Raw genomic sequence first — 26,615 nt, 5'->3', positions numbered from 1 at the left:
AAAGCGAGGCTGGAAATGCCTGAGGGAACCAGACAGACATATGTAGATGGGACATCAAACTGACTTCGGATGGGAAGAAGTGCCCATAGAGGGTAAGGCTGGGATCAGTGAGGGGAAGTCTGCACAAGTCAGGCTGAGGTGACAGGGGTCCTATGAGGGCACGGAGCCTACTGATGCATCACACCCCAGGCCTGAGAGAATGCCTTCCTTACCCACTGCTTCTGTCCATAGCCTTCACGACTCCTCTTAGGTGAGCTGGAGGAGCTCTGAGAAGCCCTCCTATCCATGCCCACCCCACCAGCCTCCAGCTGGGAAAGGGGATTTCCTTTGCACCCTCAGCTCCTAGGGCAGATCCCAGCTCTGCTCCTTTTCACAGTGCATTCAAACAGGTTTCTTTTCATGCTTGTTTGCCACAACCCAGGGAACTTCCATGGGCAGGGGCTGTAGCTTCCTACCACCTGTCCAATGCCAGCACAGAGGAACACTTGGTGAATGCCTGGTCAGTTCTTGAAATACGTTGTTGGTATGCAGCAGCAGCTCACATACCTACTGAGTCAGACCCCCTTTCCCCCATAGTAGTCAGATGTCCAGGGTGGAAGCTGGTAACTAAATGAGGTATTTCTAATCACCTGAGAAACACTTAGTTTCTGGGCCCCTCAGGAGTGGCAGGTGCCTGTCCCCAGACCTACCTGAAAGAGGACTCAGCTGGCTCCTTCTTCATGACCTGCAGCAGACGAGTTAATAAGCCCCTCTTCCCATCACACACCAAACTCCTGGAACAAAACAGGGACATTGGTGGCAGACCTGAGGCTGACAGGGCCCAGTCCCACTTGGCCGAAGGACTGTTGTCCTGGGGTTGGGTTTCTCTGCTGCTTTAAATGGGTAAAAAAGCCTAGGGACATTTCCAAGCCGGCAGGATATCCTCCCCCACCTCTGTCTGGGCCCAGAGCACCCCAAAGACGCCTGCAGTCTTAGAAGTGAAGAGCCAAGTGGATTCACACATCTCAGGCCAGCTTTCCCTCCCAGACCCACTAGCAAGCGATGAGAGGCCAGAAAAACCCAAAGTCAGTGCTCAGAACTGCTGGAAGGGGGCTGGTTACACCAAAGGGAGTCTGAAACACCAAAGCAGAGTCTACCAGATAGGGTAAATAAAGTCTGTGCCAGCAGGGTGAGATGGAGTACCACAGGCCCCACGTTCAGCTCCAGCTGGCTTCCAACAAGCCCCTGTGCCCCTGGGCCTCAGCTTCCTGGTCTGATAAAGACATCTGATGAGGAAATGACTCGGGCTGCATCATGGGGGGAAGAGGGCCAAGCAGGCAGGAGTCTGGGCCCTTAAGTTCCCTCTTCAATAGAATAGCTCTACGTTTATCCTCTATAGACATTATGGACTGTGCACAGTTTCATCTGAACAGATTTCTCCTGCTTTAAAAAAAAAAAAAAAAGAGGCTGAGAATTATGACTTCTGTTGCTGGATACAGCCCTTCCCTGCCCTGACCCCTGTGAGCCTGTGACCTCTCTGCTGTTCAGGTGACATAACCCAGCTAATGGGACTTGGTACTGGATAAGGAAGAAGCATATCAGCAAAGGTGGCTGACAAAGGAGTGGGCAGAGCACACATAACCTCTGGCAGGTGACCTCTACACGGCCCTGCTCCCCGTTCTGTAAAGTTGAGGTAACGATGGCGCTTCCTTCCTGGGGCTGCCGTGGGACCCAATGAGGTAATGCAGGTGATGTGAGGACAGTGCCTGATACACAGGAACCCTCAGGATACAGCTACATGTGAGTGAGAAAGGACAAGTACCACACCTGCAGGCATGCAGCCAGGGTAGGCTGTGGGCCAGAGCTGCACTTCACCTACCTGTCAGTGTTAAGGACGGCTTCCACCTCAGGGATGTTGGCTTTGAGAGAGATGGCACTGAGTTCGTTCAGCTCCTGGTTATTGAGCAGCAGGTACTTGTTCCTGAAACAAATGGGTTGAAAGGGATAAAGGACAGGCACTGGGCCAGCCACCTTCCCATTTCCTGTGGTGAGAATCAGAGTCTCTCTCCCAAGTGCCCTCCCCTGACCCCACCTGCCTCTGAGGCTCAGGCTCAGGGAGCCTCCCTGGCTCCATCCTCTGCCCCTCTCACTAACAAGATCCCTTCCCTCAACATTTCCGGGCCTTTTGTTTGCCACTGAACATTTCTATTTGACTTCTCAAAGGCACTTCCAACTCAATGAAATCCAAATCCAACTCATCATTTTGCTCACACCTGGCCCTATTACAGCACTGCCACCAGGGGGCCTGCCTCCCTCACCTCTAGGCCTCGCATCACTCCAGCCACGTGGACAGAACAAGCTTCCTAAACGGTCTCTCAACACATAGCACTCAGAGAGATCTTTAGAAAAAGGACCCCTTGACCATGTTACTCTCAAGTCAAAATGCCCCCACAATTTCACAAGCCTTATAACACACACAATCCGGGCCCACAAACATGACACAAACATGACCCACAAGGCCCTCTGGCTGAAACCAACCACCATTGCAGTCTCACTCTGAGCCAAGCCCGCCTTCATTCACATCACCTGCCACACTGGCCTTCCTGAACACATGGCACTCCCTCCTACTGGGGATTCTTCTGGAACAGTCAGCCTCTCATTCTTCCTTTTCACCCAGTTTCACTACCAACCCTCAAGGTCTCAGCCAACAAGTTACTTCTGCAGAGAGAGCTCCTAACCACACTCTGGCCAGTTCATGACCCCTGTCAAATGTTCTCTCACAGAACCAAGCTCCCTCCACCAGAATACTATCCCTATCTGTCACTATACATTCAGTGGTATAATTCTCTGATAACTATCCTTCTCCCTTCCAGGACTGTACCCTTCATTAGAGTGGGGGTCATGGCTTTCACCCATCACTGTCTCCCCAGAACCTAGCCCATACAAATGCTAGCACATATGCCCAGCACTTACAAGTGCTCAGATTCAAGAGTCTGATGAAAGTTAGGGACCCACTTCCTCAGAAAAAAAGTCCACATTCAGAACATAATGGTGCCATTTTTCAGAGGGTTCACATTACTTCCTGGAGCTTAAGTCCTTCAGACAGAGAACCTCTGAAAGAGGAAGGTCAACATGATCCAGATGGAAGTAGCAAAGTAGAGGCGCCTGGCCATATTTGTCCTCAGGCACCCACGTTCTGGTAGTTTATACAATGTTTCAAAAGAATTTAAGCCAATGTTTAAAATCAGGACCTTTCACGTAAATCTTAATTTCTAGCTTCCTTTGGGGGAAAAACTCAGAAGCTGTGCAATAGTGAGCCCAGATTCCTGTATACCAACAGTTGGCAAGAGCTGAGCAGTAACTGCCTGTGTGTTCCAGCTCACCAAAGTCCCCACCATGCTGTCTCCCCAGTGTCAAGATCAAGGGTCAGCTGCTATGCACTCCTCCCCTATACTATTCCCCCTATACCAGAGAATCATTCTCCTGTACATTCACCACTGAAGGCTGAAAAATACAACATGAGAGGGCAGAATGTGTTTCTAAAAAATGAGAGAGGGTACATCTCCCTGTGTGGGTGAAGAACAGTCCACCTGTCCAATAAGCAAACACTCCGCCCACTCTGCCCACCTGAGGTCCCTGTGAAGAGCCAAGCTGTCCGCTCCCGGTTCAGGAGGGCAGACAGTTGAGAGATGTATTGACTCCCAGGGTCACAAGGGGCCAGCAACACCCATACTCACTTCCTCGTGTGGCCATGAGGGCTTGGAGGAAGCTCAGCATGGAGCCCGGCACACGGGGAGAGCTGCGCCAACAGCAGCTCTTGGTACAGCATTGTGCAAGTGTGGCCACACGCGGTAACCGCAGTGGCAGCAGCTCCTGTGGCTCCCAGGTCCTCCGGAGTGGAGGTCAACGGGACACAGAGATGAGAGGAGCTGGCGCAACAACCCTCCTTCCAGGAACAGCTTGTACTTACTCATGGTGGTCGCTGAAACTCTGGAGAAGCCTCAAGAACTGTATCTTCAAGGTAATGTCCTAAAACATATGTGCATCATTGTTAAAATCATCACAATAGAAACCAAAACACTACAGTGAGAGCCTGGGTGTGTGGCTTTGCTTCTCTGAGCCTGTGTCCTCATGTACAAGGAGGACTTTTCTAGTCAGAAACCCTCTGCTGACTTCCACATCTGGCCAACGGCAGATTAAGCTAATGTGGATCCTTCCTGCTAACCCCTACTCTGCTGACATCTTGGGTAAAAAAATCATGGAAATTCTTTTACATGTGAGGTTAAGTTCATAACAAAGGAAAATGCACAGGAATCAGAATTGAAGAAAGGACTGAGCCCAGAGCTAGAAGCACGAGAGCAGATGGTTGATGGCTGGCAGCTCTGGGTAGGATGGAGAAGTGGAAATGACACTCACTCATCCAGGGTTTGAGTTTTAATGCTGTGCAGGGACTAGAAAGAAAACCTGAGCCCATGTAAAGTCCAGGAAGTATATACACTCAGTGAAAGAAGGTTTAAGAAACTCCCACTCTTACCAGCCCAGGGAGCTAGCAAGGACACCTGTCTTTGCCAGGGTGCTGGTGGTGGTGGAAGGGAGGCTCCAGGAAAAGGATTCTGGGCTCACATCTCCAGGGCCAAGGCACTCAACATGATGAACACTTGCCCTGGGACTTACCCCTAAAGTACCAGGCAGACAAAAGCCAAGCGCTCTAAAGAAATACTTCCAGGACCCAGGCTACATTACAGAACATGAGGCCACATTCCACCCTGAGTTGAGTCTGATGACTCAAATACAAGTATTAGCACCCCATGAGCAATCTGAGACCATAAAAAAGATGTTACAAGTAATGAAAGAGATAGAATGCAACAGAACATTAACATAATGAATAACACCAAGTAGTTTTTGACAAAGAGCCAGATGTTTCAAAATGCAGAATATGTTCACTTGAAATTAACAACTCAGATGGAGGGGCTGAGAAGCAAAATCTAACAAGGCTAAAGAGGAAGACAGTAAGCTGGCAGACAAGGCACTGCAGAAAGTTCACAGGACATGGCCCAGAGACCAGGGAGGCTCCATAGCACTGAAGGCTGTGCCGCACTATAAACCCCCAGGATACTGTCCCTTTTTTGGGGCGGTTACTGAGCCTCCACACGGCCTATGAGGACAGCAGGCAAGGGAGTGGGACCTTCCTTTTGCAAGAAACAGGTTCAGAGGGCAGCCCAGGTGGCTCAGCAGCTTAGTGCCGCCTTCAGCCCAGGGCGTGATCCTGGAGACCTGGGATCGAGTGCCACATCGGGCTCCCTGCATGGAGCCTGCTTCTCCCTCTACCTGTGTCTCTGCTGTGCTCTCTCTCTCTCATTAATAAATAAATAAAATCTTAAAAAAAAGAAAAGAAAAGAAAAGAAAAGAAAAGAAAAGAAAAGAAAAAAGAAACAGGCTCAGAGATTCAGTGACTTGTTTAAACTTTCCCAACAAGCCAAGCAGCACAGAGGCCTCCTGACTCTATTCTGTGCTCTCCCCATGGCACTAGCAGAGCAGCTTGCAGTGAGCCCCTAACTACCCCCCACCCCCCCAACACACACACAAAGCATCCTAAAGCCCTTTCTGGCTACAGGACATTGGTGGTGCATGGTTTCAGAGGGCAAAACTACTACCGGTGGATGGATGATATTAATGGGGTAGAGTACAGAATGAAGGAAACTTGCTACTAGGTCACGGGGTGGCAGGGCCCTGCCTGGAGGAAAGTGAGCACCCCATTCCAGAGGTGTACAAGAGTAAGCTGGCCCAAGGGCCTCAGAAGGGATTTCTGCACAGGTAGAGGGGTGGGTCAGACCCTTCTCCAAGCAGCTTCCACTTACAGGATTATACAGACTTCAGAAATAAATTATAAACAAATATATAAAAATAAAATTATACAGACTTTATATAAACTTTCAGTTTCTGCTCTTTCAGAAAATGAGATTTCAAAGGGTCAACAGCAGATCTTGAAACAACTACCCCTGGCAAGTAAAGCCCATCTGTTGTCATTCCCCTGCTCACCGGGCTACAGTCACAGTTCTGGTTGTGACCATGGAGGACAAGGGCAGATGCTGAGTGCTTCCTCCAAATCAGCTTGTCGAACAAATTATTGAGCCCAGGGATCAGCTTGAACTCTGCAATCATTCTGTGAACCTGGATGGAGTGGGAAGGCAAAAGCATTATGACAAATGTGCTGCCAAGATCCATCAAAGTCTTATGCTTGGCAAGTACAAAATAATCTTTAGGAAAGAAAATGATGATCAGTAGGGACTGTTGAGATTTAAAGAAAATACCCCACTGAGCCTACCCCTCTCTCACCACACTCCCACTATGCACAGATACACTTTTATTCTCTGCTCATGGATCCCCACAATACTCCTATACAATGGGTCCTTTCTTAAGAACACAAGTTTGGATTCAGAAAGCCCTAGGTTTGACTCCCAGCTCTAGCACATACAAAATTTGTAACCTCAATCAAATTTCTTAATCCTAGCTTGTTCCCTCCTATCATTAAAAAAATAAAAATAACCTTCTCAGCTTCAGAGTAGGATAAATTTCAACTGGAGGCAAGATAAACATATTTTAAAAATTTAAATGCTCAATAGCCTAGGAAAATCTATGCAAAGACTAAAAAAAAAAAAAAAAGATCACACTTGAGAAAGACTTTTTAAAGTATTAAGTACATTAGGTAAATCTAGAAGTCAAGACAGAAAACCATTCAATTCAACCATATAAAACTTTAAAAATTCTCTATGGCAAAATTCACAGTAAGTCAAGTCCTAAGTCAAATAGGAAAATGGAGAAGATATTGGCAATCTGACATCACAGGTAAAAAGCGAATTTCCTCCATAAGGAATCCTACAAATCTCTGAAACAAAAAGACTACCCTTAGGAAAAAGCGGGCAAAAGACACTGACCGGAAAATACAAGATATTCTTCAATATATGGTAAGTGCTCAGCTGCACTTAAAACACTAAGAGAAATTCGAATCACAACCACTTTTTCAGATTAGCAAAGATAATACTACTGTGTTGGTGAGCTGGGCCTCAGGCATGCTCATACACAGCTGGTGAGGGGGCATATTGGAGGTAACACTAGAAGGAGGAGGACATTTCAGTAATACCTCTAAAAATTACAAATGCATATTCCCTTTGATGAGTGATTCTACTTTTAGGAATTTATTCTCAAGCAGATCCATATATGTACTAAATGACATATACACAAAGTTGCTTATGGCAGCATTACTTGCAATACAAAATAGATATAACCTATACTCACATTAATGGGGATTAGTTGCATAAATTATGGTATATCCATTCAGAGGGGTATAAGGTACCAGTAAAAAAAGAATTGCGGTTTTTTTCACACATAGTGAACATTTACCAAGATTCAACATTAAGAAAGCAAATATGTATAATAAGTACATGACTGCATTAAAAAAAAAAAGAGGAATATATTTGCTGTTATAAGCATAATATGTCTCTAGAAGGATACATGAATAACTGGTAAAATTAGATGCTTCCCAGGAGAACCAAAATGTTCAGGATCAGAGGAGAGAAAGGCTTGATACCTATTTATACATTTTAATATAGAACTATGAATTATTTACCTATCAAAAATATTTTTTTACAGAAAACAAAGCTATTACTACTTCTCAGGGCTACTGTAAGGATAAGGTCAGAAAAGGTATGTAAAGTCCTGAGCACAGCGCCAGCGCTTATTAATTCCCATTTTACAAGGTGAAGGGGAAGTTGAGCAGGACCAGCTCGGGCAAGTGGTGGAAATGTCACCCTAATTCAGGTATTCTAATCCTAAAGCCTGACTTTTTCAGACCCACCACAGGTATGCATATATCTCAAGAGACCAGAACTTTAAAAAGATGGGATTCTGGGTAGCGTTCTTCTTTGAGCCTGAGTCCCTTGACAAAAGATGAGGGATAACAAAGCTGCTGAAAGGATTCAATGAGGTAATGCGTGGGAAGCTCAGGGCCTGATGTATAGGAAGTACTGCATGGATTATTTACTTTAGCACCAGAGAAATGGAGCCTCTGACTTCTAGGGAGAGTTTCCAGTATAGGGATTTCAACCATACCAAGACTGGTCAGAGAAGTTGGTCTGAATGCACAATAATAAACACTCTAAGAAGGAGCCTTCTGGGAGACCTGGCCAGGGAAACCCTTCCCCTTGCTGTCCCCATCTCAGCGAGGTCCATGAAACCATATCCCCACAGTGCCGGTCACACAGCAGGAATGAGTTAATGCTGACTGTGCAAAGGCGGCTGTGCCAGCTTTACACTGGTTCTCAGGTGGACAGGATCCTGAGCCCAGCCTACAGTCCTTCCAAGGAAGCAGTGGCTGTAATCATACAGTTTAACTACAGACCACAGTGACTAATTCATAAAGACTTGGAACAGGAAAGCTCAGGGAGTAGGGGACAGTCATGGGGTAGAGTACAGAAAGCAGAGTCAGGGTGACGGAGTTTAAATCTTGGTTCTACCGATGCCTGGAGCCTGAGAGCACAGTCCTTTTAGTACCTTGGTTTTTTCAAGCATCAAGAGAGAAGAGAGTCACCATCTGTTTCATAACTTACCAAATACCTGAAAATTCCAATATGAATAACTGTGAAGTGCCTCAAAAAAGGTAAAAGCACTCAACACATGTAAAGCACAGTGACTATTATTTTTTTTTATAACAAATATATTCTATACTGAAGGAAGGTGCTTTGATACTGTGGAGGTTAGGGTGGGATCTCATCCAGGGTCCTGGTTTTAAATACCAGCTGCAACTTGACAACCCCAAGTTCTATCTCCAGGCCAGAACTCTCTCCTAACTCCAGGTATGAGTAATCTAGGTGCCGATTCTAACAAATACTTCAAACCTAACTTGTTCAAACAGTATTCCTTGCCTTTCTTTCTCTCTACACCTCTGTCCCCTACCCCAACTCCCTAACTCACAATCTTAACCATCTCAATAAATGGGACATCCATCCCATCTGCTTGGGCCAAAAACCTTAGAAGGAGTTAAAAAAGTTACCCGTAACCCCTTTCTCATGCCCACATCCAAACTTGGCAAATTCTACTTGTTCTACTTTCAGAATATATTCAGAATGTAAGCACTTCTCACCACTCCCCTCCACCAACATGCTGGTCCTGGCTACTATCATCTCTTTCACACAGCAGCCAGAGGGATGACTTCCTCATCACTCAGAGTAAACACTAATGTCCTTAAAACAGCTTATGAAAGCCTGACACAATCTGGCCCCGGCAGTCCTTCCCTGCCCCCCTTGCTGCTTATTCCAGTCCATGACCCCTCTTCCCTACTGTTCCACCAACCCACCAGGCACGCTCTCACTTCAGGGCTTGCTCCCTCTACCTGGCAGGCTGCCTTGGGGACCAGCATGCCCAGCACCCTCATGTTCTTCAGAACATCCCCCTACGGGATATCATCTTTTCAGTGAGTCTTCTCCCTGGCTATCCTAACCAAAATGGCAGTAACTGCCTCTGTCTCACAGAACTATTGTGATGGTCCAGAGTCTGACTCAAAAAGGAGCTTAAGAACTGTTGAGCGCCCCACCACCACCACCAGCCACCACCATTTCTTCATCCGCAGGACAATTAGCTAGTGGAGAAAGCTATTTCTCCCTTATCTTGAAGAGGAGCACTATATACTTCCAGAGCCCTTTCTCTTTTTGTAGATTATAGGTCCTTGCTCCTCCCTCTTGGAACTGTTTCAAGGCTCAGGGAACCCCAGCACATTTGGAGCCCCCCATCCTTGCCTAGTTTTTATAACCTGCCCCAGCTCTGGGCTCTGGTCCATCACCCTAAACCCCCATCAGATTGGCAACTCTTCTAGTGCATCTACAGGGTGGTAATCTTGCTACCATGACCCTTTATTCTTCACATTAACAAGGTAGGTAATATGGCCAAGTCACCAGCTGCTGCCCTGGGCACCAATGTTCTGCCCAGAAATGCTGTCCACAGCAAGGTACAGTGGAAAAGACTGCGGACTCTGGAATGAGACTAGTTTCCTGATGTGTAAAACAGAGAGAAGGAAAACGAGCCCTATGTTTTGCTGGACTAGAGACAGCTGTCCTGAGAGGTGGCCTAATGGAGTACTTGGCATGCCACAAGTGCCCAGAAAGCATTTGCTCCCCATTCCCCCTGTTCTGAGGTGTGGTGGGAGGGGCCCACCTGGTTTCGCTGACGTCCCATCAGCAGCACGCAGAGAACATAGAGCACTTCCAGTTTGTACATGATTTCATGCATAATCTTCATTGACTGTGGCAGCTGGGTCCTGGTGGAAGTGTGAGGGAGGCCATTCTCCTCAGAAGCCCCTGGGGGAGGGAACACAATGGAGGCTGAGACAGCCACCGAGAGAGAGGATTGAGTCACCGCTTGTTAAGAAACATGTTTCTACCCCCTCAAAACCACTCTGGACAGAGTTGAAGTAACAGAGCCATCAGGCTGGCCCCTGAACCCATGATAGAGACTCTGAAAGCCACAAAAACCCCTCCAGGCCGACAGGGGTCAGGTGAGCTTAGAAACTTAGAAAAACTGACTTCGTATATCACAAGAAAAATAATTCAGTATGTATGGTGACATGTTAACTAGACTTACTACAGTGATCATTTGGCATTATATACAAATATCAAATCATTACGTTGTACATTGGAAGCTAATGTAATGTTGTATGTCAATTATATCTCAACAAAAAAGGGGAAAAACTAACTCTGCAGTTTCATTCTATTTCATCAACTTTAACATAGCAAAATGCTGTGATACAGCCAACACAGTAATGCGATCTATCCCTTCTCCCACCACCATCAGAGAGTGCCCCCCACCTAAGTGCCCAGTTACCTAAACAGCAAACTGTGCCAAACTCTCTTCAGGCCACAAATGACTCTAAGTACTTGGTTCCTCTGCCTAGATTCTATGAGGAGGCACCGAAAGACTGAGAAGGACCATTTTCCAAGACTCTTCTCTTTTTCAAAGAACCATCTAAGGTTCAACTTTCTAGGGCAGAGTTGGCACTACAATTGCTATCAGTGATACAGATGAACGCATTATCTACCAGCAGACTTTCATTTTACTCAGTTTCATTATTAATAACAATGGCAGCAGCAAAGTAATATTTCTGGGACACTTGCAATGTGCCAGGCATCGTGTTTTGGGCAGCAGTAAACCATCACATTTATTCTACTATCTAGTTAACAAACAAGTCTCAATGAGCCATGCACATGCCGGTGAGGTGTATTCATGGGAAGGTGGCAGAGCAAAGTGTGAGGACTGAGGGCTCTGAAATTTCAACTTGCTGGCCAAGTGACACTGGGCAAGTCATCTCCTCATGAGGCCTCAGACTGCCCTGCAGAAGGGAAGTAACAGTAGTACCACCATGGACAGCCAGGGTGTCTGTCTACAGGGTAGCTGTGTGGAGTAAATGAGAACACAAGAAACACCCAGCACCTGGTTCTTGGGGGAAGCCTTCCTCTTAGGTCCCTATTATTTTAACAGAGCACTAGCCAGAGTCAGGAGACCTTAGGGTTTACTTCCCCTCAGTTTTCCTCATCTTTACAGTGAAAGGATGAAGCAGCAGTAACTACTAAGATCCTTCCAAGCTCCCACTGGAACTGCTGCCCTAGAGGCCTTTTGCAAAGGGCCAGAAAAACTATATGGAACAGAGCAGAGATTATCAAATAATATTTGGGCAAGGTGCATGCAAAAAGTCTGGTGACTTCTGCAGGGTGATACCATGACACAAGAACCCAAGCTACTCTGCCCTACAGATATGGAATTATTTTTTCCAGCCATATTATGTCACTAATATAAACTCAAGGAGACGACCAGCTGTTGAGTAAAGTCAGACTGAAGGGCAGCGCAGCCCAGGCATGAAGAGCATAGGCTGGGTCTGAACTCCAGCTCTACTGTTCACCAGCTGAGTGGCCTTGGGTAAACTGGAGGATGTCACCATGCTTCAGTATCCATCCTCACCTGTAAAACTGGGAAAATAGCAACAGTACCGATCTCTTACCCATGTCACAAAGATGAAAGAATTTAATATATTCAAAGTGCTGAAAACAATGCCTGGCATGTGTAAAGAATACATAAGTATACGTTAAATGGAAGTAAAACACTTGAGTTTTTCTGTGAATGCTTGCTTGCTACTTGTTTTTTTTTTTTCTTTTTAATCTGCAACTAAAAGTGGCAGTGGGCAAAGATTGAAGAAGAATCTACTGGAGAAAACCAAGCTGAGAAAATTTTATCTCAAAAAACACATATTTTCCTGCATGTTGGGAGAAAAATCATAATTACTCAATTTCCATGTTGGGACTCCTTGGCCCAGCTCCCAGAACAGTTTAAGAGTCAACTGATTTGTGGAGAGAATCTGAAGAGCTATCATGTAGATCCTGCCTCCGCTGCACACTTGCTGCATGGCCTCGAGAGCCTCGGCGTCCTCATCACCTAGCTCAGGGGGCTCAGGGCCGACTGCAGGACAGGATGCCTACGGGAGGAGCAGGCGCAGCGAATGGCACACAAGCCCTCCTCAGTAATAAACGTCTGTGGAGAAAGAGAAACACAGGCAGCTCGGACTCTTCCCCGAGGCATTGCCCGTCTTTCATGCCTGGTTTTGCACAGGCCTGACGAGAAAGTCTCTGGGATAAGTATTTTCAAAAAAAAAAAAAAAAAAAATGCAGTTCTTAAAGCAATGGCCAGAGCTTAACAACAAGGTTAACTCCCAAGGACAAGGATGGGCAAACTACTTTGAGAGGCCTGTGCTTCCCTCCACATGTCTTCAGCTCCGCAAAACTGATTCAAGGGGTCTCCACCCTCTGTGTGTCTATACTGCACTCTGGGGCACATGCACTCATTTTTTTTTTTTTTTAAGATTTTATTTACTTATTCATGAAAGAGGCAGAGACATAGGCAGAGGGAGAAGCAGGCTCCCTGTGGGGAGCTCGATGAAGGACTCCAACCCAGGACCCCGGGATCAAGCCCCGAGCCAAAGGCAGATGCTCAGCCACTGAGCCACCCAAGCATCCCTCATTTTTTCCCCCTAAACAGCTTTGAGCTATAATTCATATACAACTCACCCACTTGAAGTGTACAATTCAGTGGTTTTTAGCATATTCACAGTTATGCAGCCATCACCACAACTGATTTTAGAGCATTTCTGTCACCCCAAAAAGAAATCCTATACTCACTGGCAGACTACCCACTTGCTGCCAAACCTCTCATTCCCAGACATCCATTAAAGTATTTTGTTGGAAAGGCAGGAAACCACAAATGTTGGAGAGGATGCGGAGAAAAGGGAACCCTCTTACACTGTTGGTAGGAATGTGAACTGGTGCAGCCACTCTGGAAAACTGTGTGGAGGTTCCTCACAGGGTTAAAAATAGACCTGCCCTACGACCCAGCAATTGCACTGCTGGGGATTTACCCCAAAGATTCAGATGCAATGAAACGCCGGGACACCTGCACCCCGATGTTTCTAGCAGCAATGTCCACAATAGCCAAACTGTGGAAGGAGCCTCGGTGTCCATCGAAAGATAAATGGATAAAGAAGATGTGGTTTATGTATACAATGGAATATTACTCAGCCATTAGAAACGACAAATACCCACCATTTGCTTCAACGTGGATGGAACTGGAGGGTATTATGCTGAGTGAAGTAAGTCAATCGGAGAAGGACAGTGCATGTTCTCATTCATTTGGAGAATATAAATAATAGTGAAAGGGAATATAAAGGAAGGGAGAAGAAATGTGTGGGAAATATCAGGAAGGGAGACAGAACATAAAGACTCCTAACTCTCGGAAATGAACTAGGGGTGGTGGAAGGGGAGGAGGGCGGGGGGTGGGGGTGAATGGGTGACGGGCACTGAGGGGGACACTTGACGGGATGAGCACTGGGTGTTATTCTGTATGTTGGTAAATTGAACACCAATAAAAATTAATTTATTAAAAAAAAAAGTATTTTGTTGGAGAGGATGCGGAGAAAAGGGAACCCTCTTACACTGTTGGTAGGAATGTGAACTGGTGCAGCCACTCTGGAAAACTGTGTAGAGGTTCCTCATAGAGTTAAAAATAGACCTGCCCTACTACCCAGCAATTGCACTGCTGGGGATTTACCCCAAAGATACAGATACAATGAAACACCGGGACACCCCGATGTTTCTAGCAGCAATGTCCACAATAGCCAAACTGTGGAAGGAGCCTCGGTGTCCATCAAAAGATGAATGGATAAAGAAGATGTGGTCTATGTATACAATGGAATATTACTCAGCCATTAGAAATGACAAATACCCACCATTTGCTTCAACGTGGATGGAACTGGAGGGTATTATGCTGAGTGAAGTAAGTCAATTGGAGATGGACAAACATATGTTCTCATTCATTTGGGGAATATAAATAATAGTGAAAGGGAATATAAGGGAAGGGAGAAGAAATGCGTGGGAAATATCAGAAAGGGAGACAGAACATAAAGACTCCTAACTCTCGGAAATGAACTAGGGGTGGTGGAAGGGGAGGAGGGCGGGGGGTGGGGGTGAATGGGTGACGGGCACTGGGGGGGGGTGCACTTGACAGGATGAGCACCGGGTGTTATTTTGTATGTTGGTAAATTGAACACCAATAAAAAATAAAATTATTAAATAAATAAATAAAGTATTTTGTCTCCTACGGAACTGCCTATTTAGGACATTTCATAGGAACGGAATCATATAGTACATGACCTTTTGTGTCTGGCTTCTTTCACTTAGCACAATGATTTCAAGATTCATTCAGGTTGTAGCACGTATTAGTACTTCATTTTTTAAATTGTTGAGTAACATTTTAGTGTATGAACGGACCACATTCTGTTACCCATTTAACAGCTGATGGACATTTGGGTTGTTTCCATATTCTGCAGCTGTGAGTATTCATGTATAAGTTTTTATGTCAACATTTTTCATTTCTCTTGAAAATATAACTAGGACTGGAATTTCTGGGTCTATGGTAACTCTGTTTAGCCTTTTGAGGAACTGATTGAAAATTGTCAGACTGTTTCCAAAGTGGCTGTATCATTTTACATGCCCACCGACAGAGAATGAGGGTTCTGATTTCTCAATATCCTTGCCAACACTTGTTATCATCTGTCTTTTCAATGACAGACATCCTAGAGGTATGAAATACTATTTGATTACGGTTTGAATTTGCATCTCCCTGATGGTTAATGATTTTGAGCATCTTTTCACATGTATTTATTGGCTATCTGGACATTTGCTTGGGAGAAATACCCATTCAGGTCCTTTGCCCACATTAGAAATGTACTGTCTTTTTACCACTGAGCTAGAGGAGTTCTTTCCCAAGTCCCTTATTACTATTATTAGATATATGGTCTGCAGCCTAGTCCATTTTTGCAAAGAAGCCAGTTGGGATTTTGAGAGGGACTATGTTGAATCTGTAGACTGACGAATAGGCCAACACATGGAGTACTGCTACCTTAACAATACCAAGTCTTCTTATCCATTTACATGAGATACTTTATATTTATTTAGGTCCCCTTTAATTTAGTACTAAAAATGTTTTGTAATTTTCAGAGTAAGTTTTGCATTTGTTAAGTTTATCCTTATTTATTTTTTGATGCTCTTATACATGTTTTCTTAATTTTCATTTTGGTGTGTTCATTGCTACTGTACACAAATACAACTGAATTCTGTATATTGACTGTATTCTGAAACTCTGTTGAACTCACTTATTAGTTTAGTGGAGTTTTTTTACTGGATTCCTTAGGGTTTTTGTTTTGTTTTTTTAAAGATTTTATTCATTTATTCATGAGACACACACATAGAGAGACAGAGAGAGAGAGAGAGAGAGAGAGAGAGAAGCAGGGACACAGGCAGAGGGAAAAGCAGGCTCCATGCAGGGAGCCCAACGTGGGACTTGATCCTGGGACTCCAGGATCATGCCCTGGGCTGAAGGCAGGCACCAAACCGCTGAGCCACCCAGGGATCCCCCCTTAGTTTTTTTTCTATGTAAGATCATGTCATCTGTGAAGAGACAGCTTAACTTCTTCCTTATCCAATGTCTTCCATGTCTCTTTTTTGCCTGTCTAGCCAGAGCCCCCAAAACAACACTGAGCTGCAGTGGCAGGAACAGGTATCTTTCCCTTGTGCCTGATCTTAGTAGGGGAGAAGGTTTCATTGTCTAGGCATGAAGTATACTGGCTGCAGGTTTTTGTAGATGCCCTTTAACAGGTTGAGGCAGTTCCTTTCTATTCCTAGCTTCAGTGCTTTTATTATGAACGGGTGTTGGGATTTTGTCTGATGCTTTTCTGCATCTACTGAAATGATCAAAGTTTTTGTCCTTTGTCTACTGATATGGTATATACATCAACTGATTTTCATATACTGAATCAACCCTGCATAAATCCTCCTTACTCATGTGTGTGTATATATATGTGGTCAAGTGTATAATCCTTGTATGTTGCTATATTTGGTTTACTAGTATATTCTTGAGGATTTCTACATCTATATTCATAAGAGATATTGGTCTGTGATTTTCTTGCCGTGTTTGGGTATCAGGCTAATAATGACTTCATAAAATGAGTTAGGAAGTGTCTCCTCCTCTTCTATTTTGTGGAAGTCTGTGACATACTGGTGTTAATTCTTTAAATGGTTGGTAGAATCACCAGGGATGCCATGTAGGCTAGGGCTTTTTTTTTGGGGGGGGGGTAGGGGGGGTAGCTTTCTCATTACTAATTCAATCTCTTGTCATAGTTCTGTTCAGATTTTCTATTTCTTCTGTTCAGATTTTCTATTTCTTCTCAAGTCAGCTGCAGGAGTTTTCGTCTTTCTCATCACTGTCCATTTCATCCAGGCTGTTAATTTGTTGGCACACAGTTGTGTACAGTATTTCCTAAGTCCCTTCTATCTTTGTAAGGTTGTCATGTACCCTCTCTTCAATTCCTGGTTTTAGTGGTTTGGATTCTTTTCTTTTCTTTTCTTTTCTTTTCTTTTCTTTCTTTTCTTCTCTTTCCTTCCTTCCTTCCTTCCTTCCTTCCTTCCTTCCTTCCTTCCTTCTTCTTCTTTTCTTCTTCTTCATCATCATCATCATCATCATCATCATCAGTGAAGTTAAAGGTTAATTTTGTGGACCTCTGCAAAGAACCAATTTCTGGTTTTGTAGCTTTTTTCTATTGTTTTTCTAGTCTCTATTTCATTAATTTCTACTCCAATTCTATCACTTCTTTCTATCTGCTTGCTTTGAGAATATAGCTTGCCTATTCTTTTTTTCAATAACTTGAGAAAAATTAGGCCACTGATTTGGGATTTTATTTTTTCAGCTTTTTAAAATGTAGGCATTTATAGCTATATATTTCTCCCTTAGCGGGTTTTAGTTGCATTCCTTAAGTTCAGTATGTTGTGTCCTCATTTTCATTTGTCTTAAAATACCTTTTAATGTTCTTTGTGATTTTTGTCTCAGAACCATTGGTATTTAGAAGTTTATCACTGCATTTCCGCATGTTTCTAACATCTGATTGCTAATATCACTCCACTGGGGTTGAAATACATGGTCTGTAGAATCTTTTTTTTTTTTTTTAAGATTTATTTATTCATGAGAATACACAGAGAGGAGAGAGAGAGAGAGACAGACAGACAGACAGACAGAGAGGCAGAGAGACACACAGGCAGAGGGAGAAGCAGGTTCCATGCAGAGAGCCCGACATGGGACTTGATCCCGGGTCTCCAGGATCACACCCTGGGCTGAAGGTGGCGCTAAACCGTTGAGCCACCTGGGCTGCCCCATGGTCTGTAGAATCTTAATCCCATTCCCTTTGCTGAGGCTTTTAGATGGCCTTGTGTATGGTCTTTGCTGGGGAATGTTCCATATGCACATGAGCAGAATATGCATTCTGCAGGGGTTGGGTGGCATGTTCTATATGCATCTAGTAAGTCTAGGTGGTTTACAGTGCTGCTCAAGTCTTCTATTTCCTTCTTGATCTTCTGTCTAGCTGTTTGCTCCATTACTGAAAGTGGGCATTCTAGTCTCCAACTATTACTGTTTAACTCATTATTGCTCTCTTAAATGTTAGTTTTTGCTTCATTTATTTATTTTTGGCTCTGCTGTTAGATACATGTTTTATGTTTATAACTGCTATATCTTAACAGACTCACCCTTTTATTGTTATAAAATAGCCTTTTTATCTCTGATGACATTTTTTTGTTTTAAAGTCTCTTTTAGTATTAGCCACTCCAGCTTTCTTATGGTTGCTCTTTGCAGGATGCATCTTTTTCTATCCCTTACTTTCAACCTATTTTTATCTTTGAATAAAAAGTATGCCTTGTGGGGGCTGGCTCAGTCAGTAGAACATGCAATTCCTGATCTCAAGGTTTTGAGTTTAAGCCCCACATTGAGTGTGGAGCCTACTTAAAAAGAAGAAAAAAGAAAAAAAGGGAAAAAAAGAAAAGAAAAAGTATGCCTCCTATAGGCTGCGTACAATTGGATCTTTTTGTAAAATCCAATATGGCAATCTGCTTTTGGGATGAACTGCTTTTCTCCATTCATATTTAAGGTTATTAACAACAGTTGAATTTACTTCTACCTTTCTGCTTTTTGTTTTCCACCTATCTCATGTGTTTTTAATTCCTCTATTTCTCCTGTAACACTTTCTTTTGTAGTAAGTGAATATCTTCTGGTATAAACATTGTAATTCCTTTAATGACTTTCTCACTGTATTTTAAAGTTACTTTCTTTGCAGCTTCTATAGGGTTTGCCACATACATCTTAACTTGATAAATCTTTTCAGATTTATATTGAGTTCCTCTACAGCTCTATTCCTTCTCCCCTTTTGTGCTATTACTGTTCATGCATACTACATCTACAGACATAACCATTCAACAACATATTGTATCATACACTGCATACATTGTTACACAACAGTGTTGTAATTATTACTTTATATAATTTCATGTCTGTCCACGAAGCTGAGAAAAGAAAGTAAATATTAATAGAATTTGTTATACTGACCCTCTTATTTACCATTTTGGTTCTCTTCATTGATTCCTATTAATTCAAGTTACCATCTTGTATAATTTCCTTATTGCAATACAACTTTAGTCCCACCCAAGCTCCCACAACTTTGGTTCCACAGAGTTTCTCTGTGCTGTTACTGTCAAGTGTATTACTCTGTTATGTCACAGATTCAACATTATAAACATATGGTTTTTACATAAACACTTTTTTAATTTGTTAAGGAAAGGAGAAGAAATACGTATTTATACTGTCTTTGATGATTATGTAAATTACCTTTACTAATGCTCTTTACCGTTTTGTGTATATTTAAATTACTGTCTGAGGTTACTGCTTTCAGTCTGAAGAATTTCCCCTGGTATTTCTCATAAGGTGAATCTATTAGTAACCAATTCTCTAAGTTTTTATCTAGCAATTTCTTTATTTCACCTGTGTTTGTGAAACGAAGTTCTGCTGTTGAGAGTTTTTCCTTCAGCACTCTGAACATGGCATCCCACGGCCTTCTGACCTCTACTATTTCCAGGAAGTCAGCTATAAATCTTATGAGACATTCTTGAAAATGAAGAGTTGTTTTTCTCTGGTTACTATCAAGATTTTCTCTTTGTCTTTCAGTATTTTTATAATGATGTGTCTGGGTGTAAATCTTTTGAGTTTAGGCTACTTGCGGTTCTTTGGGCTTTTCAGATAGACACATTAATGCTTTCCAAGTTTGGGGAATTTTCAGCCACTATTTCTTCAGATATTCTTCCTGCTCTTTTCAGCAAAGTTTTCATTCTAGTTATTTATAGTTTAATAACCACAGAACTTCCGTTTAGCTCTCCTTTATATCTCTTTACTGATATTCTCTATTTGATGTTGTCACAGATTCTCAAGCTGCTCCTACTTCTTTAAGCATAGCTTCCTTTAGTTCTTTGACCATCCTTACACCGGGTGCTTTGAAGTCTCTGTTAAATCTGGTATCTGGACCCTCCCACAGCCAACTTCTGTTGCCTGCTTTCTCCTGTGTCTGGGCCATGCTTTTTTGTTTCTTTGCATATTTCATAAACTTTATTAAAAATTGACATTTTAGGTAAACAATGCAGCAACTCTGGATACTGATTACCCTTCCTTCTGTTCAGGGCTTGTTACTTCTTTGTTCAGTGACCTGGCTAGCCTATTTCAATAAAACCTATTTCTCGATGGACTAGTCAGGTCTTTGGTGTTTTGCCTCAGAATGTGCAGCTCTGGTATGGTATGTTTACAGTCTCCCTGGATCAGTGTTTTAGCAGGGCTTTTTATGGCGCTTTCCTTGATCTCTCTGTTAAGATTTCTACCTCATCTGGTATGGAACCCAGCTGTCAGACTCCACTATTCCTGGCTGAATGCTCTACTTTTGACAATGCATTGGGGCATAAAGTACTCCAAAGTCTAATCCAATTAAAATTGGGCAAAGGTAGTTTTTTAATCTGAGGTTTATTTTGACCTCAGAAGAGCTCTGCTAAGCTGTATGTCTGGTTCTTGCTGGTAAACTACCCAGCCTATGGTTTAACTTTGTTCTCATTTAAGAGTGAACAGCCTACTTTTATTTGCTTGCCACCAAAATCTAGACTGTTACTGAGAACACTCTTAGGTTTGAACTTCCCTACCTCTGTTCTTGCCTATTAACTCTCCTCTTGGCAAAATCTTGGCACCACTACTCTGAGAGGGTCAACAGACACTTAGTCTTCTCAACTTCCCTTTCTCCCTGCATGGAATCTCTGTCCTATAGTGAGTTGGGGCAAGGGCAAAAGGGTCAGAAAATTCTTGCTTGCCAGGCCTAGAACATACCTTGTGTACTGAGTGTAGCACAGAGGTGGGAGGGCGGGCAAGGGAAAGGAGCCCCTGGCATTATGTGAAATAAGTGATTTAAATGAAATAAGTCGGAGAGTATAATAATATCACTTATATGTGGAATCTAAAAAAGCTACCTTAGAGAAACAATAGAACGCTGGTTATCAGAGGCTGGGAGAAATAGGACGATAGTGGTCAAAGGGTACAAACATTCAGTTATAAGATTAACAAGTTCTGGGCATCCAATGTACAGTACAGTCATTATAGCTAATAATATCTGAATGATGCTAATAAAGTGGATCTTAATGTTCTCACCACAAAAAAGAATGATAATTATGTGATGGGATAAGGTGCTAATGCTATAACCATAATTATTTTGTAATATATAAATATATCAAATTAACATGCTATACACTTAAACTTATACAATGTTATAAATCTATTATATCTTAATAAAGCTGCATTGGGGAGCCCCTGACCTGAAGGGTACAGTCATCAAGAATTCAGCCTCTTCAACTTGGAATTGGAGGGGATGAGAAAAGGTGGTAGGTCTGCCCTCCTCCTCAACAGTGAAATATCATATTCCTTATTTGGGAATCATGTCCTGTTGAGGGTTATCTTTTTGGCCACATCTGCCTATAGTGGAACCTCCAACAAGCAAAACTTCAAATGTTACAGACTCTCAGTGTTCTAAATTTTAGCAGATTATCTTAAAGATTTCCTCGTTTACTGTATGCTCTTAGAACAACTTCCATAGAATTTAAATGGATTTTTTTTAAGATTTTATTTATTTATCTATTCATGAGAGACACAGAGAAAGAGAGAGGCAGAGACATAGGCAGAGGGAGAAGCAGGCTCCATGCAGGGACCCCGACGTGGGACTCAATCCCAGATTTCCAAGATCACACCCTGGGCCGAAGGCAGGGCTAAACTGCTAAGCCACCTGGGCTGCCCTACATGGATGGTTTTTGTTGTTGTTTATAGGTTTTGTTTATAGTTGCAATGGGGAGCAGGTCCACAGAGCTTCACACCCTGCCACCCTGGAAATAGAACTCCTTTTCCCTTTTACAGTGAGAATTCCTGGGTTTGTACAATCTGACCCCATCCTGCTTGCTAGGATCAAATGCTTCAGGGTTGAGCAACAGACCCAAGATGGGCCAGAGCCCTTTACCACGAAGCTATCGCTGAAACTAAGAGCCTACTCATCAGAACAGTGAGAAGAGAACACCAAAGAACCATGGAGAATGAAGAGGAGACATGGAAAGGACTCTCTGAGTTCCTAAAAATGGTCTGGTTATTGGATTCAGCCAGTCCCTTCTCTCTGCTTTCATATCCACTGAGAGAGTTCAAAGAGGTTTCTGTCACCAGCTTTCAAAAGTATCTTAACAGTTATGATCTAGGACTTCCCTAAAGAAATTTCTTTGAGCAAATTTTAATTAATCCTCCTTGGAAAAGAGGTCAAGAATGGCTCCAAGGAGTCTAAGGGAAAGGTCCCCACCTCATAGAAAACGGACCCCAAGTACCTTGATTGTGCTCGGATTCCTCATTAGCCACTCGCATCAGGGCATCCAGCACCAAAGCATTGTCTAGCCATGTGTACCACTCCTCCAACTCCTGAAGGAAACTAGCTGTGCCTGTTGACTCTGATACCTTTCGAGTTGCAAGCTTGCAAAGCCGCTCAACAAAGCCAGGGATGCTGAGAAGGGCCGCTGCCAAAGAGAGAATAAAATAGTGCATTTTCAAAACAGAAACCAGCTCTAAAGCTCTGAATAAAGGGCCTGTTCCTTACCTGCATGATAGGAATGATTTTTAATCTGACAGTAGCTAGTCAAGAGTTTCCTTTCAAAATGAAATGTTAAGCCAAGGTAAAATAGTACTTAAGTTACAGAAACAAGTTCAATAGCAGGTGCAGGGAAATAGGCTCTCTTACATCTACTGGAGGAAATATAAATTGGAATCACTTTAATTTCTTAAACCTGTATGTCTTTGAGCCAGGAGGTTCGTTTCTGGGGATTTCCTGCAAAGAAATAACCAATCATATGTACAAAGATATTCACTGATGTGGTTTCTGCAACAGCAAAACGGTAAAGATGATCATCAACAGCATATCTGTTAAACACAATAAATTCCACTACAATAGAATACGACAAACACTAAGAACAAAGACATATATCTTTACATAGAGTGACTCAAAAAAATGTTTAAACTTACTTGCTAGAGAAAAAATTACTAAACAATATTGGCTTAAACCCATTTTCTTTAAAAATTTGCTTCTTTAAAATATGCATAGAATATACATATAAACAATGAAGGTTTTACAACAAGATGTTTATGTGGCCATTCCTGAGTAAGAGAGGATATAAAGGCTATTAAAACCACTTCTCTCTAGTTTGATTTTCCTGTAACAAACATGTACTAGCAGGAAGAAAGGAGGGTTTTTTTGTTTGTTTGTTTTTGTTTTTTTTTTTAAGGTAAAGAACGAAACTGAATAATCACCCAACTCTTATTTTCCCTAATCCCATTTTGGTCACAACAGTAAAATGGAAATTCTGATCAGCGTAAGAGAACATAATAAACTGAGGAGGCAGGGGAATGCAGGTGGTAGATCTTTGATCTATCATTTAACCTTCTTTAAAAATAAGGACTAGCATCTCTATGTATTTGCTTATACATGTATTAAATTTTCCTGGAATGATGGAAAACACCAGTGGTTGCCAAAGGCAAAGAGAATTAGGCCACTGGAAATAAGAGTGTGATGGAGAAACTTTTCAATGAATGCCTTTTCGAATCCGTAGATTTTTTTGAACCATGTGACCGCATTATCTAACTAAATTAATAGGTACTTCATTAACAGCAAGATTTTACTATTAATTTGGGGGGTATAGTATGGTGTCAAGGTTATTTTTAACAGGAGTCAGTATCTTGTGTAAACACTGCAATATATGCAGGTTAAATTTCATGATATCTGAGATTTACTTCAAAATAATTCAAAGTAGAGTAGGGAAGAGTGAATGAGGATACAGATAAAGAGATACTGACAGGTGAAGCTAGGTGATGGGTAAATAGGTATTATTATTATTTTTTAAATGTTTTGGTTATTTTTTTAAGATTTTTTTTTTTAATTTATTCATAGAGACACACACAGAGAGAGAGGCAGAGACACAGGCAGAGGGAGAAGCAGGCTCCCTGCGGGGAGCCCGATGTGGGACTCAATCCCGGGTCTCCAGGATCACACCCTGGACTGGACGCGGCGCTAAACCGCTAAGCCACCCAGGCTGCCCAAACAGGTATTATTATAATGTCATATGTGTCATACTCATGTCTCTGTGTGAAGAATTTAAATGAAAAAATTTTAAGTAATATTCAAAAGAATATTAAAGAAAATTTTTCAAAAATAAAACTACAATTACAACAAACTAATTAGTTATGATTATACAAAGTCATATAAATTCAGTTCCAGCACAGAGCTCAGCAAATAATCTTAACCCCCTTTCCATCCTCTATAAATTAGTGACTATCATGTCTGACCTCATTTTTTTTTAAAAAAAGCTAATTAAAACTATATTAAAATTAGCTTTTCCTCAAAAAGTTGGACACAAGGGCGCCTGGGTGGCTCAGTCAGTTAAGTGTCTGCCTTCGGCCCAAGTCATGATCCTGAGAACAATGTCCTGGGAACAATCCCCATGTCTGGCTCCCTGCTCAGTGGGGAGTCTGCTTCTCCCTCTGCCCCTCCCCTCTGCTTATGCTCCTGCACGCTAATAAATAAATAAAATCCTTTTTTAAAAAAGTTGAAAATAGAATTACCACATGACCCAGCAATTCTACTCCTAAGTATATCCCCCAAATCACTGAAAACAGGTGCTCAAATACATACACATGCACACATATTCACAGCCATGTGAATCCACAATTGCCAAAATGGAGAAATACACACATATTCACAGCCAATCCACAATTGCCAAAATGGGGAAACAACTCAAATGTCCATCACCAGATGAATGAATAAACAAATTGTGGTATATACACACATATTCACAGCCATGTGAATCCACAATTGCCAAAATGGGGGAATACACACATATTCACAGCCAATCCACAATTGCCAAAATGGGGATGAATGAATAAACAAATTGTGGTATATACACACATATTCACAGCCATGTGAATCCACAATTGCCAAAATGGGGAAATACACACATATTCACAGCCAATCCACAATTGCCAAAATGGGGAAACAACTCAAATGTCCATCACCAGATGAATGAATAAACAAATTGTGGTATATACAAATAATGGATTTTATTCAGCCATAAAAAGAAATGAAACATTGATGTGCTACAGCATGGATGAACTTAAAAAACATCATGCTCAGTGAAAGCAGCATGATACCAAAAGTCACATACTATAGGATTCCATTTCTAAAATATCTAGACAACAAGAAAGCAGGCAGTTGCCAGGGTTGGGGAGAATGGTGAATTTCAGCTGTTTAATGTGTACACAGTTTCCTTTTGGGGTAATGAAAATTTCTCAAAATAGATGGAGATGTGCTTTCACAAACTGTAGACATACTAAATGCCACTGAATTGTTCAGTTTATTTGGTTATGTGACATTCACTTCAATTTAGAAAAAATACATGGAGATAGCTTTTTTGTTTTGGGATATCATTTTTCACTTATTGGCTTGAGAAGTTTAAGAAAGGTGTTGTACTGGGAACAGCATATAGAGTGGGGTAAGATGAACCAGTAAGTTCTTCAGAAGGTTAACCTGTGAACATCTATCAAAGCTTAAAAGGGAAATATCTATCTAGCACATCATACTCCAAACACAAGGCTGTTATCTGTAGGAACAAAGATTTAAAAATAAGCCAAATTTCCATCTATCAGGGATTGGTTAAATAAATTGTGGTATGCCCAAATATTAGAATACTCTAGCTGTAAAAAGGAATCACATAATTCTATATGTACTGGAATAGAATGCTGTGCAAGATAAAGTAAACAAAGGGCAGAATGGTGCCTATTTTATACTATCATCTATACAGATAGGGAGAAGCCAATCTCTTTCCCTCCTCCATCCCCCTGACTGGACATGTACAGAATTTCTCTGGAGGGACATGTGAGAAAATATAAGAGGGTGCCACAAGGAAGAGAACAAACTTTCTACTATAGACCCATATATATTTAAGAAACTTTAGATACATAGTACTTTTTCCCAAAAATAAAGAGTGCATTCTATATGAAAATCTTTCCAAAGCTGGATTTTTGCTCTCAAACTCTTTTCTGCAAGGATAAATAGCTGCAGTTTCTCTATTCCTCACAAGACAGTTCCTAAGACCTAGTCTTCCTACCCTGCACACTCAACACAGCCCCTCAGATGTGAACTCCCCAGCATTCAGGGTTCTGGGATTCCCACCCCCACCCTGGAAATTCCTGCACCTTTGTGAATCATTCATCTCTTGAAAAAGTGATGAAAAGCTAGGGGATCTCTCCCCAGGAAAAAAAAAAATCATTGGCCCAATTATGCTAATCAAATATACACAACCTCAGGGAACTGGTACCCAGTGTCACAGTGTCCTTGTAACTCGCACAGCCTTACTGACAGTGATCACACACTATGGTTAATGTTATACTGGTTGACAATTGAAACACCTACAACTTCTGAGAATTTCTGCAAAAGCAAACCTTTCTCTCCTCATATTTGTAAAAACATCAGTATTTTGAAATATTCCCGTAAACTTTCCTCTTCAGTTTTGGCCCTACTTTCCAGCTGAGAGGATTCTGAATTCTGTCCTAGCTCACGTGTTACAAAA

The 26,615-nt window shown here is 42.4% G+C and overlaps 1 protein-coding gene across 2 annotated transcripts in view; it reads right to left on the bottom strand.

Moving 5' to 3' along the window:
- TRPC4AP (transient receptor potential cation channel subfamily C member 4 associated protein) overlaps positions 1–26,615 on the bottom strand; it is a 72,565-nt gene that overhangs the window by 5,407 nt on the left and 40,543 nt on the right. Inside the window, exons 8-13 of one of the 2 annotated variants that reach the window (XM_026009838.2) lie at positions 22,332–22,517; positions 10,186–10,352; positions 6,019–6,150; positions 3,950–4,008; positions 1,859–1,960; positions 690–773 (exon numbers count right to left, since the gene is read on the bottom strand). In XM_026009838.2, coding sequence (XP_025865623.1) covers positions 690–773; positions 1,859–1,960; positions 3,950–4,008; positions 6,019–6,150; positions 10,186–10,352; positions 22,332–22,517 — 730 coding nt within the window. The remainder of the gene's footprint in view (positions 1–689; positions 774–1,858; positions 1,961–3,949; positions 4,009–6,018; positions 6,151–10,185; positions 10,353–22,331; positions 22,518–26,615) is intronic. The other variant, XM_026009839.2, reaches the window with a different exon arrangement.

Source organism: Vulpes vulpes, chromosome 14 (genome assembly GCF_048418805.1).
Source record: "Vulpes vulpes isolate BD-2025 chromosome 14, VulVul3, whole genome shotgun sequence".
NCBI lineage: Eukaryota > Metazoa > Chordata > Mammalia > Carnivora > Canidae > Vulpes > Vulpes vulpes.
This window is presented reverse-complemented; position numbering and strand designations above follow the sequence as displayed.